This window comes from Schistocerca serialis, chromosome 4 (assembly GCF_023864345.2).
Source record: "Schistocerca serialis cubense isolate TAMUIC-IGC-003099 chromosome 4, iqSchSeri2.2, whole genome shotgun sequence".
Taxonomy (NCBI): Eukaryota; Metazoa; Arthropoda; class Insecta; order Orthoptera; family Acrididae; genus Schistocerca; species Schistocerca serialis.
In genome coordinates, this window is record NC_064641.1 from 787975070 (window position 1) to 787992914 (window position 17845).

General features: G+C 44.3%; 1 protein-coding gene across 1 annotated transcript in view; it reads right to left on the reverse strand.

Annotated features, from left to right (window-relative positions):
* Positions 1 to 17845, reverse strand: part of LOC126473366 (zinc finger homeobox protein 3) — a 110127-nt gene that overhangs the window by 16700 nt on the left and 75582 nt on the right. Inside the window, 4 exon segments of the mRNA XM_050100373.1 lie at positions 5237 to 5539; positions 5541 to 5627; positions 5630 to 8032; positions 14124 to 14836. Of these exon segments, the coding sequence (XP_049956330.1) occupies positions 5237 to 5539; positions 5541 to 5627; positions 5630 to 8032; positions 14124 to 14836 (3506 nt within the window).

Genomic DNA, 17845 nt, shown 5'->3' on the forward strand with positions numbered 1-17845 from the left:
TTTTTTTTTAAGTCTGTACATAATTCTTCGCGATTGTCCTATGTTATGAGATGTTTTAATATTTCTGGAAAGTGTCATTCTAATAAGCGCATTTCAAATTCGGGTGTGAAATGAAACAGGTAGTTCATGTAAAACGAAAAACTTCCAACATTTTCTGATAGTGGTCTTATGGTGTCATTTTATAGTGTGGGCTTTCTGCTTCCTCCTGTGCATAACGAAAAAAAGGCTCGCGGACATAGTAATCTGATTTTACTATTTCGCATAAAACAAAAAATTACATCTTCTAACTGTGGAAATGAACTAGAGAGTAATGTACGTCCTCTATGCGATGCTGCACCCATGGAAGATATGTTTCGAGGGAACAGTTAACAAATGTCTTCAACACTGTTTGAAAAATACAAATGAAACTCTATGCCGCCCACAGTAGTAACTGTTACCGGAACTGGAATATTCACAAGCTTTTTAACAGGAAATTGGGTAAGAATGTGGCCCCCCCGTCTAGTCTGCAACAAACGAACGACGATGTACTTCTGGAAATATCGTATAATATCTGAATTATTCTACAGTAACTATCTCTATCTGAAGAAAGAAGCTCACACGAAGAGTGGAAGACGGACATTGATATCCTATTAAGAAAGAAATCGGTGTCACGTTCAGATGTTTCTATTACTTTCTCCATGTTGTATGTACAAGGTTTATGAAAAAGAGATGATATTGTGCGTTACCCGAAGATGTCCTGCGACGAAGCATACACTTGTGTCGAGATCAACGCACAGGTGATACGTATTATCATAATGATTAGTTCGATGCGGATAAAATCAAAGTACATAAAATGGTATCAATGCAATAGTTCAGGTATGGTGAACCTACAGTGTGACGAATATGTAGTGACATCTGAGAATGTATGCTACACCGTTTCGATTCCACAACGCAGAACAGGACAGAGGGAATGCAGTAAACGTTAACATGCTCTTGAATTGCCAAGTCTTTTTCATGTCTAATTCAAGTAAAAAGTATTTTAACGTAACTTCCGGTCTCATAACGCACAATCTCTCAGACTCTCACAAAAAATGAGGGCAGGTTTCAAGGCTTATCTCACCCCACAGTGCCATTCAAATGTCCTTAAAACGAAATGAGCATTTCCTATTAAAAATAAAAAATAAAAAAATTACATTTGTTGTTTGGCGTAAGCAGTCGATATGTAACTGAAGCGGAATATTATTTTTTTTCCGTTTAGTTTAGCACCCGCAATCTTCACAATATATTTCATCAGGGATGTAATTGTCGAGTTGTAATATTTAACAGTGTCTTTCGTGTAACAAATGTTGCGTCGGGGCAGAAACGCTTTTACCAGAAAAATATTGTTAATAGTGCCACTGCATTTTCTACTCTGATCGGATGTGTAGTAAAGTTATAAGCGACCTGTTCCACACAATACACTTTTCGGTAACTAGATGTGAGGGGTATTTTCAATACAGAGATACATTAAAACAGTTAAAATTCGTAACAGAGGAGTGCTGCGAAGCTGTTGTCGTGGAGAGTATAGGGCCAGAATGGAGTGACACGGTCCGCAGAAAGTGCTAGCAAATGCGCTCAATACGAGGACCGGATCTGCCGACATAGCGCAGATTCACTTCTATATGCAATGTTTACGCTGACGGAAAACTCTTGGCTGTGGAGTGTTTAACATATTGTTACTTGTGGACAACATTTAATCCGTTACCCCAAACAGTTAATAAAATATCAGTTGTCACGTTACTTGGTTCACTATTAAATATTTACATTTACAATATTTCTCATTCAATGAAAACACGTATATTTCGAGCTACTTACGATGTTCTGAAAACAGTATGTGAAATTTTCCAAAGCTTACAATGTTAGCACCCTTACACGAAGTATATTATGGTCAATTTGCCATTCAACGTCGTCCTTTGACCAAAAGCGAATTCCAATAGTGCTTCTATATAAATAATTATTTAGATGAGAAAGTAAAATATTTTGGAGCTTTTGGGATACGTGATTTAATAAAATACAGTGCTGTGGTTGTAGAAACATTACTTCCGAATAACAAAGGCCGAGAAAAGGCAAACACGAACATTTGGTGAACAAGTGACCCTCCCACGGTAATATAGGGTGTCCCAGGACCAGTGATCAGTATTCAAGTACATTATAGGAACGAGCATTCCACGCAAGATAGAAAGTATAGTAAACGTGGGCTCTAAAATGCATACCGTAAAAGAAATGAGCTTTTCTTCAACTTTGATACTGTGAAATAAATCTCCTCTATTGCAAGTTCTTTGCTTTCAATATTTTCGGAGGAGATAGTATGGACCAAAACAAGAAAAAAAACATTTAGTAAACATGGGCTCAAGTGCATACCTTAAGAGCAATGAGCACTTGTTCATCTTCGCTACTGTCGAACGCATGTCTTGTACTGAACAAACGCTCACATCTCTTAAGTTTTACATTTTAGAGCACATGTTTAGTAGACTTTTTACTTCAAATGATCCTTCCTGTCTTATCCGTGAATACTGACCATTCCTCCTGGGGCGCCCTGTGTAACCTGGAGCAGGAAACGAGATTTATTTTGATGTCGCAAATTCTTTGAATTTAACAATTCTTGACATCTGAAGGAGACTGGTGACGTTGATATCTAAATAAATCGTAGAATTCGCAATCTGTTACATTTGCAAAGATAAGTTTGTATGTAATACGTTCGTGTTTCACAAATTCTGGAATACGTTTAGTTTTATTTCCTCTTGCGCATTTGATGATGACTGTGAAGCCGAAACTGCTTCCTGTGCACATAAAATAAGACCTCCGCTGAGACTTACGCGATTTATTTACCGTATATTTCGGCGGATACGACGACCTTCGGATAAAATGACGTATAAATTTTCTGAGGTATAAATTTTCGTCAAAGATGTACAGTTTTACTGTATGCCCGTCCTATAAGACGATCTCCAAACTATCAACGGCCTGTAAATTTAGTTCAAAACAGTGATCATCTGGATAATAATATGCGCACGGATTCGGGTAGTGACCTTGAGTATTCATAAAAGTGTCGTATTGGCTATTCAGTTTTGCAGACATACCCGCTCTGTACCACTAAATAAGCGGTACGGTTGCATGAAGCAAAAGCCTCTTTCAGCATTGATACGGTTGTGCCTGTATAAGTACGTGTCGCATACCGAACTCATATGTACAGCTAACAAGTATTGTTGTAGATTGTGTTGCGCGTTCAAACAGTTTTACTATAGGTGTAACCGGCGTAAAATTTGTAGTGTGTGCCTAATGATGGAACCAACAAAAAGAAGGAAATACGAAGTAATATTCAAGTTAGAGGTCATAAAACAGGCTGAAGAATCGGACAAATGTGCGGCAGCAAGGGCTTTCGATATAACAGAGAAGATGGTAAGAGACTGGCGAGAGAATGAAGATGCTATTTAAAAATGCCAATAACAAAGTGTTCTATGACGAAAGGAATAGCTTGCTGGCCAGATTCAGAAAATAGCGTTGCAGAATGGTGCAAGAACAGAGGCAAAATTGTCATGTTGTTTCAAGAAATATGATTGCGGCTTATGCACTGAAGTGGGCACGAGCCAATCCAGAGCACGGCAATGAATTTAAAGCAACAGTAGGTTGGTGCAATCGTTTCATAAACAGAAAAAAATCTGGTAATAGGGCAGAAAACAAAAATTGCGCAGAAATTACGGAAAGATCTTGACCATAAAGTTACGAGTCTTCTTAAGTTTGATACTCGTATGAGGCAAAAACACAACTTTCCACTACCTCACACTGGAAAAATGGATGGAACACAGGTGATCTCCGTGATGATAAAAAAGTAGAACTGTGAAAACAAAAGGCGTAAAAACTTTTCAAGTCGAAAGTACAGGCCATGACAAGATCAGGTTTACAGCAATATTAACGTGCACGCCACATGAAACAAAGTTAAAACCTATGGTCAGTATCAAGCGAAAAAGCACCCCTAAAATAATATTTCCACCAAGCACTTTTTTACATTTCCATAAAAAGAGATTATGGACATGAATGGTGTAAAACTCTGGATGGATAGTGTGTGGCAGAGGCGCCAGGTGCTTTAAGAAGTCAACCTAGTTTGTTGGTGTGGGGTATGTTTCATAGTCACATAACTGAAAATACCAAAAACCACTCGGTACGAAGCAATACCAACACTGCTGTTATACCAGGTGGTTTGACTTCGATGCTACACACACTCCTTAGACGCCTCTTTAATGAACCATTGAAAGACCACATTTGTGAACAATTGGATGATCAGTGGGGACAAGACGTATACGAAAGGTATGCCTATACGGGCTACATCACTTGATGTTTTATGTGATTTCGTGATCACATCATGGGAAAAAGTGAAACTGATCAAATCCTTCAAGAAGTGTGGGATTTCCAATGCTGTGGATGGCACTGTGGACGATTTGTTCTGGGATACTAATGAGGAGGTATTGAATAAGGTTGGGGAGAAGAGGAGTTTGTGGCACAACTTGACTAGAAGAAGGGATCGGTTGGTAGGACATGTTCTGAGGCATCAAGGGATCACCAATTTAGTATTGGAGGGCAGCGTGGAGGGTAAAAATCGTAGAGGGAGACCAAGAGATAAATACACTAAGCAGACTCAGAAGGATGTAGGCTGCAGTACGTACTGGTAGATGTAAAAGCTTGCACAGGATAGAATAGCATGGAGAGCTGCATCAAACCAGTCTCAGGACTGAAGACCACAACAACAACAACAGATGGCTAAGTGGAAATCGATTCCTAAGGTGCAGAATGTGTCCGACATGATGAACTCGACAACTAAAGTGAGGATGTACTAGAGGAGCTGCTTTGCAACGATAATGATTGTGAGGATTCTGAACAGTTTTAAATAATCTGGTGAGCGATTAATTTTTATTTTATAACGGTTTAGTTTATATAAATGTCAATCTATAATTTATATAAATGTCAATCTATGTCTTATGTCTGTCGTACAAGACGACCCCGATTTTGGGTCCCTCTTTATATGCTTCACCTATCGTCTTATCGGCCTAAATATATGGCAAATATCACATTTACAGATACCGGTACCCACGAAAATGGAATGTTGTCCAGAGACTCTCTTGTAAGAATGACAATCTGTACATATACACGTTGCGGATTAAAGGGGCCAGCAGATGAAAAGCACATGCCGGAGTGTCAGTAAATGGAGCTGGGAGCTTTGACTTACCGCTTGCTGCTGCTGCAGTAGCTGGTGCTGCTGCTTGGCCAGAAGGTGTTCTGGCGCGGCGGCAGCGGCAGGCCCTCCGAAGAGCTGGCCCAGTGGGTCGAAGTGTGGCGGCGGCGGCATCATCATGGGCACCAACGGCGGCTGCAGGTTCATGGCGGCCAGGGCTCCCATATTGAGACCCAGGGGGCCCAGCCCCATGGCCGCCATGCCCATCATCATCGGACTGAACTGCTGCAGCTGCTGCTGCACCGCCATCACGCTGAGCATCTCGTTCATCTGTTGCGCCAGCGACATCGATAACGACTGCTGCTGCTGGTGTTGTTGTTGCTGATGCTGCTGTTGCTGCTGCTGTTGGGGCTGCTGCTGCTGTTGTTGTTGCTGCTGCTGTTGCTGGTGGTGATGGTGGTGCTGAGCCGCCGGGATTGAATCAGTGCTGGAGGCTGGAGTCGATGAAGCGGTCGGAGTACTCGGCGCTGTCGTCGGGAGCTGCAGGTCTGGAGCTGGTGGCGTACTCTGGAGCGACTTCTCTTTAGAATCGTCGAAAGCGACGGCCTCCTTCTCGGGGGAAATTTCAGAGCTAATGTTGGCAGCGACCACGACAGATTTCTTCTCCAGTTCCGACTTGATCTGTTGCGCATACTTCTCCAGGAATTCTGGTGGAACGAGATCGCGGTGAACTTCCTCACAGTGCGCCTTGAGCACCCACACGCTGGAGAACTCTTTGTGGCAGTGCTGACACACAGATTTAGCCAGCTCTGGTAGGTCACCTGCTTGGTGTTCGTCAAGAGGTTCAGTCTTCACTTCGATCATCTCGACATCGTCGTCGCCATTAGCACCACACCCATTGTTGGGCTGTTCGGAAGTGGAAGCTAGTAACTGTTGCTGTCTACGTTGGTGGTTCTCGTTGAACTGCATTACCAAATCGAAACCGAAGCTCTCAAGCAAATGCTTGTACACCTGGTTGGACTTTCGGGTGCTGTTCATGGCCAGTCGCGACATGGGTTCTTCGCACGAGTTCTGTGCGAGCTGCAATTGTTGCGCTGGCTGTTGAGATGGTGGTGGCGTCCTGTCGCTACATTGTGGAGTCGGAGAGCATCGAGTAGTCTGTTGCTGTTGCTGCTGCTGTTGCTGTTGTGGTTGTGGTGCTGGCTGTTGTTGCTGTTGTTGGGGTTGGGCGTGCGGAGGTGAGAAAAGTGACATGGGACTACCAAACAGACAGTACAATTGCTGGTGCGTAGCCAGCTGCTCCTGGCTCACAAAGAAGGCGTTGCAGCGCTGACACGATAGCATGCCGTGCGGAGCTTGTGGCTGCTGGGGCGAGGGCGAACTGCCCATAGGAACTGGTGTCAAGGCCGATGAGGTAGGAGAAGGTCCTTGAGATGCTGGTGGCGATGCCTGCTTCGGTGTCGAGCAGCTCATCATCTCGTGCATCATTTTCTTGTGCTGATCCTGCACCTTCTGCGGTTCGGGCTGTTCTATCAACGGCTTGCTGAGGTCGATCTGTCCCGTCATCGCGAGGTCCTGCAACTTGGATGCGCGGGTCTGGTGCAGCACCGAACGCATGTGGATGTCGAGGGTCGATCCCTGGCTGTAGGCCACTTTGCAGATGTTGCATTTGTACGGTTTCTTGTCGTCGTCCTCGACGCACGCGTTCGTCTTTGGCATCGGTGGTGGTGTAACGCCCAGACTGGCGGCCAACGCCGCGGCGGCAGCGTGGGAGGAAGCAGCATTGTTGTTGTTGTTATTGTTGTTATTATTGTTGTTGTTCTGCTGCTGCTCCTGCATGGCCCTCTTAAGCTTGTGCAGGTGGCTCACGGAGTTGTAGTGTACCAACAGTATGTTTTTCTGCGTGAAAGATTCTTTGCACACGTCGCACTTGTAGGGCCGGTTCGGGTCGAGGTACTTCTCCATAGGGTAGCTCAGTTTCTCGCCCTTGCGGTGAAGTAAGGTCTTGTTGTGACTAGTCAAGTAACTCTGGCGAGTGAAGGCAACTTTGCACCGGTGGCACTTGTACTTGCGGTTCGGGTCGTTGTAGCTGTCCTCCGCGATCGCCTGGCTGTTGAGATAGTCCTCCAGGAACTGCTGCTCCTTGTAGATGACGGAGTCGTCGCTGTTCTCGCCGTCGCCGCTCTGCTGGGCGCCGATGTCGTCCTGGCTCTGGTTGTGTTCTTTGGTAGGGCTGTCGTCCACTTCGGTGACCTCGTCGGCCGCCTCCATCTTGAGCGACTCCTTCCTCAGCAGTTCGTTGGTGGCCGGGTCGAGGACCTGGCCGCTGAGCCCGGCCAGCAGCAGCGGGTTGTTCATGAGGCTCTGCTTGTAGGCGGACAGCTCGTCGTCGGAGAGCTCGGAGTGCGCCGTCTCGACGTGCTTGTAGAGGGCCAGCACGGATCGGAAGCTGCGGCCGCACAGTACGCACTTGGTGGCGTCGCGGATGAGGTGGTACTGCGAGTGGAGCTGCAGCTTCTCCATCGTCTTGAAGGCGAGGCTGCACTGGTTGCAGCGGTACTTGTATACGTGCTTCTCCGACACCGCCGCGATCGTCGTGGTCGTCGTCGTTGTCTGCTGCGTGCCCGGACCAGCCGGGGCCCCCGAGCGCGCGTGGATCTCGCGGAAGTGCATTTGCAGGCTGTGCGCGGTGGGGAAGTACTGGTTGCAGCCCTTCTTCCAGCACAGGTAGCCGGGCCCGCTCGGCGTCTGCTTCAGTTCCAGGTGGCCCTGCTCCGTCTGGTGGGAGCACAGTTCGTCCACGCTGCGGAACGACTTCGAGCACGTCTGGCAACGATTCTCGTCCGCATCCTGCACACAAGCACACCGCGCCACGCTGCATAACGCACGCCACAAACGAGGGCTGCTCCGGAAGAGCAAATACAGGAGGTGAGTTCAAGGTTTCCAATAATTCACCAAATCACTAACAGCTAGTGAACTGAAGGGGCCGGCAGAAGAAAGGGCTTACCCGCAAGGGCGTCATTTCGAGTTATTGCATGATAAAAAAAAAAAGGTTCAAATGGTTCTGAGCACTATGGGACTTAACTTCTCAGGTCATCAGTCCCCTAGAACTTAGAACTACTTAAACCTAACTAACCTAAGGACATCACACACATCCATACCCGAGACAGGATTCGAACCTGCGACCGTAGCAGTCGCGCGGCTCCGGACTGAAGCGCCTAGAACCGCTTGGCCACCGTGGACGGCAAACCGATTGCATGGTACATCTTGGACAAATCCAACAGCGTGATCAGAAAAGCATAAGCTTGTAAGGGTATTGCAGTGGAGGTTGCGCTGAGAAATAACTGTAACGAAAAAAATTCGACACGCTGCGCCGTTTCCGAGGTATTCAGCGTCGAAGTCAGCCAATCAGGTCGTCGCGCGCGCAAATTCAAGCAGTCTGCCACAGACAGTGTCGCCAAACTTTTTCTTAGTTTGGTTTCCTCAAACCGAACAAACGTACCTTCTGCTCAACCAGCTTAAATTTATCACTGCCGAAAAACGCACATTTTAATTGGTAATGAGCATCGAACAAGAGGCAACTCACAGATCCACGGGTGTCGGTGCACTGCCGCATTTTTGCGCGTGCAAGTGCTTGAATTTGCTCGCGCAGAGACCTGATTGACTAACTTCGATGCTAAACAACTTGGTTTATTCTTAACAATTATTTCTCAGTGCAACCACTCTAGCTTATCTGAGTGCTTCTGACCACTCGGCATTGAAGGCAGCGCTCTCTAGTGGAACAAATTAAACTACTTGTTACTCTCAAAAGACAACAAATAGCGTCAGCCTACTAATCGTGACTACACTGAGACTCAGCCGATCGCTTCAATTACAACTAAGTTGCAACTATGTTGCAGATTACTACACAATACATGGACTCCAAGTGTCTAACAGTAAGCATACGCATTTTTGCGTTACTAATTAGTTTGTTCAGGCAACTGGAAACAAAGAAAAATGAAGAAGACGTAAACAGAAGCTTAATTAACCCACAATAGCGTGTTTAGAGGAATTTCGTGCTATTTCTTTCGTTAGAACCTAAGACAAGAAAATTAGTATAATAAGACGAACTAATTTACGCTGTAAAGACTGCATTCCGGCAGTGCATGTGAAAATACTTGTTACCAGCACGTGACTCTGCGGAAAAACAACAGATAATGTGCTCAGTCTATTCCGGCAGTGCATGTGAAAATACTTGTTACCAGCACGTGACTCTGCGGAAACACAACAGATAATGTGCTCAGTCTAACCATTAGTAAACAGATGGTTAGTACGTTCTTCCACCGACCCCTTCACTGGACGCTTAAGGACCAAAGTTACAACTTTGTCCCGACAAGCGCCATCTTCAGTCACCATAGCGATACATTCTCCACGGCGATGGAAAATCGCTTTAAAATCTGTCTCCCACGAAAATCACTTAATAAAAATGTAATTCGCTTATGTCATAGATCTCTATAGTGCCTCTATGCATTTCAAACATCTGTTATTAATTTTAATTAGACATGTTTTCTTTTGGAAAGGGTTAAATTTTGCCTGTCATGGAAACATTTTCAAACATTATATTCCAAAAACTGTTCAACTGGTTCATGTACCTCCATTTACTTGGTCGATTGCCAAAATAGTTCGTTCTGAGTCTCTATCGGAAGTTAAGTGTCGCGTAGTGTTTGATATGTAAAAGTTTAGAATGATGGCTTTTTTGTCGAGATTTAACTCACAACAAATATTAAGTGTAAAATATCAATCACCTACGAAACTCACGAAGGAAGTTCTGAAACTCGTGTTTGTTATAAATCTGTAGTGCCTCAGCCATGACTTTCTTTCGACTACTTTCATCGCAAATCATAAGGCAGGACCCGAGACTGTAAAGCTCACTGAAAACTAGTAGGCGCAATGCTTTGTGCAGCGGAAGTGACAACACAGTGGAACCCAACAGTCTAGTCTGGTATTGCTGTATTGGTCGCAGGGGTAGCCCAGTTGCTAGTTATCTAATGCCAACTACTTTAAACCAGACTACAGTCACCTTTTTTTTCACTTTTCTGCCAATTAAGGAGTGAGAGTGTCATATGGTGATTAATAAGTTTCTTTTGCATTTCACTGGTGCCACTTCCCATTACAAATCTGCTTTTTGGTATTTCATGTTTACTTAGGACCCCAGATGTTACAGTATTTTCGAAACTACATTTTCCGCCTGGACTGTCACTGGGTTTATTTATTCGACAATAGCAGTGAAGTAAAATAAGGCAATGTGGTTGAGACACTGGGATGGTGTCTTCATCAACAGTAAAGAACACGCATTGAAGCGCTTCACACTTCATAGAGCTTGGTAATGACACACATACCGAATTGCGACGGAGAAGTAAGTAAATCCATTAACATTCAACGTGGAAGATTTTTCTGTTATCGTTATTACGGATGCATACAGATGTCGCTCATTCTATGTGACTCTGAACTTCTGCAAGCGCTCTGGAAACTCGTGCTAAAATTTTCATAGGATAAGCCTGACACGAAAAGTGAGCGAAAGCCCTCTAGGAGACCTGACTTAGCACCGTCTGATGTCAATTCATCACCCAATTTGATTTCCGCGACGTCAGAAGTAAAAACAGGGAATGGTTACCCTAAACGACATAATCAAACCCATAAATTTCAGCGAGTAAGACTCAAAAACTGTTACGACACCATAAATGACGTCTTTACCATTGCTTTAAACAGATGCCACAATTTCGTTTTGTAATTCAGCTGTGGTTCCAGACTTTTGGGGCACTTCGTTTACACACGTGGTCCGTTTCTCACGCCTGTGGAAGATCACCCTTGGCTGTTAAACGTGTAAATCAGATAAAAAATATTATGTTCGGATTAGAAATATTTTCAGATAGTTTACAAGTGCATAACTTTAACAGAAAACATGCTTTTGAAAGTGTTTGGGAAACGATCTAGTTAGATCACAGATAGTCATCGATAACTAAACAATACAGCAATTGTCAGATTGCCAACGTCTTATATGAAACCTATTATTATGAGGAGGAAAACCATGCTCATGAGGATACACGGTAAAATTTGAAGAACCCTAAAAAGGGCAATTAAGATAGATTTCCAAATTTAATCCTACAACGTCAGAATGATGGTCTCCCAGGGTGAAATAACAGAATTATGGTCTCCGAGGGTAAAATAACCTCAGTAAACAAATATCTGAGATGACTTTCAGAAAATCGGCAAATGTAGCCACAGTGTTGATAAATTCAAATATTACTGTATAAGGTGTATATTATCGAAATGAAATGCAAATAAGGCGTTCTGCGAATGCCGGATGCAGGGAGAAGAAGAAGGAACCGAAATACTGATCGGGCCTAAAAGGGTCAATTCAAGAGAAGTAAAAGAAGAAAACAACATCGGAATAGAGTACCCAACCCTACGAGTGCGACTCACTTGCTTCATTAGTTACGGCTAACGCGTAAAAATCACTCGTTTTCGTTGGAACTTCGGTTAGGTTCACATAATTTTTATTAAAAATTAATAACGCAAGTGAGCATAAATACAGAGCTGAAATCAAAATTGTGAAACGTAAAGAGTATGTAAGCAGACACCAGCTCTGAAGGAAACTTTTCCATCGGATGTTATCTTACTACACACACACAGTAGAGTGGATGGATGTCAGACGAGCTAATGATCGTCTTGTTGATGACCGTCTGGAGCCAACATCTGACACGTTGCTCAACCTCTCTCCCTTATTAGTTTACGATTCAGTTCGCGGCCACGTTTCCGATGTAATTAACGATGTTATCAGGCAGCAGGACAGTCAGCCCGTTATCATGGCGATGGAACAACATTGCTTCTTCAAAATTAGTACGTCCTCGTAAATAACTGATCATGTTCCACATACTGTTGAGGTGAAATGTACACACACTACACAGATGAGCGAACAGATTGTTCTTTGGTGCTTATCAAACGATTTTCAAGTGGCACAAACTTTTGTCGAATGTGCGGCATGTATTGTTTGGAATATTTTGAATTTCACTACATTTAAGAAGTATTAATGGTCTATACTCGCCTCTCTTGTCAGCTCCTACTAACTTTATCGTTAGTTTCCTTTTAAGTTTTGCATTTTCATAACCTTTTTCTTTTTTCGAAAAGAAGGAAAAAAACGAAAACTTTTCCACAGTTACACTATTTCATTATTTATTTAGCCACTACTAGTTTCAAAACCAAGTTCTCATTTTGAAGCGCTCATTCTCATTGTAGTTAGGCAAGCTGTTATTGTACTGCCTTACACACACGAGTCAAATCACACGTAAGATGTGCTTCTCTCATGGGCAATTTCGCATGCTTTGTCCCAACACAGCAAGTGCGTATTTTAGCTTATAGCTAAGCTAGACGAACAGCAGACATTTGGAAAAACAGGCTGAAGGAATATTATATTTCATTTTACTGTTTATGCACTTTATAGTAGCCATGCGGCCGAATTCGCAATAAAGGGTTAATCAAATACCTTGAAATGGCAGTGGGCTTGTCATGTGCTCGAATAAAGAACGGCAGATTTTAAAAACAAATACTATACTGGAGCCCATTTGCCGAAATAGTTGGAAAGGAACACCATAGGGCAGATGGGACAGAGAGTTCGAAAGACAGCTGGATTCGATTGGCGACAGGAACCTCAAGACCGGAAGAAATAGGACAACCTGTTGGGATCTTATGTTGCACTACGATTCGAAGAGGTCACATCACCAAGTGATGATGACGACTACGACTATTGTGATGATGATGATGATGATAATGATGGTGCTGGTGGTGGTAGTGGCAAATGAGGAAGAGATACTTGCAGTTAATGAGTATTTTGCAGAGCTTCACAGAACCTGCTTTTTCAATAAGATGATAAAACTGCAGGAAATTTTCGGAAATTCCCATCACAAACTTCTAGAACATGTTATGAATAGGAAACCATGTCCGGAAACATGCCGTTTCTTTTCTACGGCGATTATCGTTCAAATGTTTAACTCATCCATTTCTGCTTGAGGAATTGAATTAGGTGTGACGCAGTACAATTACTACGTAACAGTTCGAAAGAAAACTAACGAAATATCAATTTATTACTTAGGCACATTTGTTTGTATTAACACTTAAACAATACGTGTTTACATGATTGCAAAACACAGAAGAACCCAGAATACTGTACATGCAGTACGTAATGTTTAAGTATTAATAAAAACAAATGTGCTCAAGCGGTAAATGGATGTTGCGTGATGTTTCCTTTCACATTTTTACCTAATAATTGCACTGCGTCGCGCAAATTCAAGTCCTCAAGCAGAAGTTGATGAGCTAAACATATGGATTGAAACTGTCGTAGAACGGAAACGGTGCGTTCCAGGACATGGATTCTTATTTAAAATATTATGTACTAACTTCCCTCTACTCCGAACACCCTGCACATCTGTTTCTAGGGCTCTCGGGTGTCCAGCCGGATGCGATCGTTGAAGTCCCACGATATTTCAGCGAATAACCTTTCCGCTATCATCAGGTGGTTCTGATGGAATGGTCTGTCTCCTCATTGTCAGTGACCATTCCATCAGAACCACCCGATGATAGCGGAAAGGTTATTTGTTGAAATATCGTGGGACTTCAACGATCGCATCCGGCTGGACACCCGCGAGCCCTGGAAACAACACATACGCCTGGAAAGCCTCCGATCACCCCTGTATATCCCTTGAAGGGGACTATGTGTAGAAGTAAGATGAGTTGTTTACGAAACAAACCCTTTTTCTTGCATTTTACGAGACTTATCTAGCCACCCTCGTCTGTAATACACGCACTACCGGTACGTAAGATGTCCATATGAATCTTTAACTGGCAATAACTGAAGAAATACGTGCATCTGATGGGACAATACAGGATTTTACAGAAAATTATTTACCTGCTGATGGTCGACAGGCGACTGTGGTAGATTCTCGTCTACAGAGTTGACATCGGACGAATTGTTGTGCTTGCTGGTGTCCAGCTCCTTGCAGCCACCAGACGACGAGGAACTGACCGGGCTGACCATCTGACTGGCTTGGTTTGGCGCTGGCTGCTGTTGATGTTGATGTTGAGATTGCTGTTGCTGCTGTGGTTGCTGACTGAGCTGAGGGGTTTGAGGAGCAGGAGGACCAGGCGCCCCAGCGTTGAGCCAGTGCGACTGGTCGACAAGCAGCAGCAGTCGCTGGAGGCCCTCCGAGTTGACCGAATGGATCTGCATGACGTGCCGCTCCAGGCTTCCGCGGTCGCGGAAGCTATCCTGGCAGAGTGGACACTGGAACTCCTGCTGCTGCTGTTGCTGCTGCTGTTGTTGTTGTTGCTGCTGTTGTTGTTGATGGTGCTGCTGCTGCGGGTGATGGTGGTGGTGCAGCTGAAACTGCTGCTGGTGATGCTGGAGTTGTTGCTGCGTCGCCGGCGGAGAGGTGAGCTGCGAGTGCTGCGCCAGCACGTGCGCCTGCGTCCGCATCTCGGAAGAGCTGCTGTAGTTGCAGTAGGGGCAGCCGTGCTGTCCACCCCCGCCGCCCCCGTCGTCGCACTCTGGCTGCTTCGGCATGCCGCCGCCCTCCTTTGCCTCGGTCTTCACACTGTGCTGCTGCTGTTCCTTGCGCGAGTCTGTGGGCCGCGCGGGAAAAAAAAAGAGTCAGTGAGACGTCCGTCAATACGTTGACATTAGATAACGGAGAAGGTGAGTGTCAATATATGGGGCCAGGTAAGTACTGGAAAGACGCTAACAAGAAAATCCTTTGTCTACTCTTATCGGGTCTGTTGAGGAGATACCATTCGAATTTCATGGTCGGCGGGAAAAACGAGATAGTGCCGGATGAGGAACTTCCTGTGTATGAAGCCGCAGTTCAAACAGAGGGTTACAATTATCACATTTATTCAAATCACACAGTGAAATGTAATATCATACAGTAGTGCTGACTGTAGAATCCTGAAAGTAATTTCATTATTATTATTATTATTATTATTATTATTATTATTATTATTATTACTTTGCTTACTTACTTACTTTTTTCCTTAGCGTTCTTAGACAATCTTCCTACAGAGTACTAGTACTGAGCACTGCAATGTGAAAATTTCCCAATAGTTCCCACAGTGGGTGGTGTTATTGGTGATAGATGGTAAATTAGTTCAAAAATGGTTCAAATGGCTCTGAGCACTATGGGACTTAACAGCTCAGGTCATCAGTCCCCTAGAACTTAGAACTACTTAAATCTAACTAACCTAAGGGCATGACACACATCCATGCCCGAGGCAGAATTCGAACCTGCGACCGTAGCGGCGGTGCGGTTCCAGATTGACGCGCCTAGAGCCGCTCGGCCACTCCAATTAATTAGTAGCAGGAAGTTAGATACAGAGGGCAAGTGACCATCTGAGTTTAACGGAAAAAACGCGTACCGAAATTTTCACTTTGCAGCAGAAAATGCGCTGATACTTCTTGGCAGACTAAAACTGTGTGCCGGTCCGAGACTCGAGCTAGGGGACCTTCGCCTTCCGCAGAAAGTGCTCTATCAGCTGGGCTACCTAAGCATGACTCACAACCCGTCCTCACAGCTTTACTTTCGCAGTACCTCATCTCGAACCTTTCGAACTTCACAAAAGCTCTCAAGCAAATCTTGCAGGACTACTACCCCTGAAGACTGGTGAAAGTGCAGCTGTGAGGACGGCTCGTGAGTTGTGTTTGGCTAGCTCAGTTGGTACAGCACTTGCCCACGAAAGACTAAACTCCCTGCCTCGGTCCAGTACGGAGATTTAATCTGCCAGGAAATTTCAAAAGCTTACATGTTCAATACACTTATTTCTCTTCGTGAATGGGAGGGCGTTTCGCTATAGTGACTAGGAACTTGGTGAAACAAATTACTCCATGACTCGTGTGTACGTCAGAATCGCTCCACTTTACAGTCTGTATAAAAAGGATAAGAATTTGATCACAGAAAATGGACAACTCCCTAAAATTATTTCTTCACGAATAGCTGAAACAATTAAGAGACTAAACTGCCAATTGCCCAATTAGCGCTCGTAATCTTATATTGTCGACAAAGCTAATGACGTCGTCTTCAACGGGTCATTAACATACCCCCCACCTTCTAAAGAACCTGATAATGAAACCGCCACAAACTGCCGGCTGGTTATTAAGCAGAAAATATCCGGTAGGCAGGCGTGGAAATCATCTCCAGAAACATCCGATTCCTTATCTCTCCTCTTTACTTTCACCGATAAGAGCCACATAAGATCAAATAAACACTACGTGTTTGAAAGAGAGACCAAAGTGAGTAAGGAGATAACGATTTTCAAAACAAGCGTCTCATCATCTAAACGGCTTTTAATTCAAACCGGGAAGAACCAACGGTCTGTTTCCAGTATTGGCGGTTAAATCTGCGCCGATGAGCAAACACGACAGCAAGCAAGTTTCAGGACACTGTCGTAATGTTGAGATAAGAGAACGTCAGAAAAATCAAAGGCGTTTAAGTGACTCACTGCCGTTAACTGTAAGACAAACTTAGCTTCAGGCCAATTCAAAGAACAAACGTCCGTTCAAAACTTAAATTTAAATTACTGTTATTTCTTACGTCGGACAGAAATTTTCCCAACGAGGGTAATTTCGACGGATGTGAGGTGACATAATTGCGAATGGAAAGAACAAATTCCATTTCCTTCAGGGCTAGTTCAAGGTACAAGGTATGAGGGAAGCCAAAGGCACCATAACTGTAATACTTTATTTCTGTACAGGACGTACTGCAGTTAGCAGTGGCCGCTTACAGCGCCAAACTAGGATGGACGCAAGGGGTGCCAAAGTGCAAGATTTGTATACAATGCGTATCACAATTAGTGGTGAGAACTGAAATAGGTGAAACCGTACAAGGGATAAGGGTGGTCGGCAGAAAATAATAGGCCGCTTGTATGGAAAAAAAAATTTCTAGCTGGCCCTGGTTTTCTTTTAGTTATCACATTTGTGTCCACAAAAGTATTAATCAGCAGGAATGAGAACAAGTGTGATGGTGGGGAAGAAGCAATGGGATATGACTCGGGGAGAAAACTGAAGAATTTTTTTTTTAAATATATAATCACGTGGAATCTAGTCTCACAGTCTCATGAAAGTAAATATAATTTCAGGGAATCTTAAAGAAACGGATGATATCTATTTTGTGAGTTTAAAGGTTGGAACTCTTAGTGTATTGTCCTTGTGAGGAAACCAGCCTTGGATCGCCTGGAAGAAGATAGGGTTAGGCTGGCACTTGGATGAGTGAGCGTCCGGGTCTGCTGAGTGCTGTTGGCAAGCGGGGTGCACTCGGTCCTTGCGAGGCCAACTGAGGAGCTGCTTGATTCAGAAGTAGCGGCTCCGGTCACGAAAACTGACGACGTCGGAGGAAGCGGTGTGCTGACCACATGCCCCTTCATATCCGCATCCAGCGACACCTATCGGCTGAAATTGACACGGCGGTCTGTTGATACCGCTGGGCTTCCCGAGGCCTGACGGACTGAGTTTAGTTTTTAGGTAGGGCTTTACGTCCCATCGACGATGAGGTTATTAGAGACGGATCCCAAGTATGGATAGGGCGGGGAACCATTCCGGTCTTCGCCTTACGCGATTTAGCGAAACCACCAAACACCTACGTC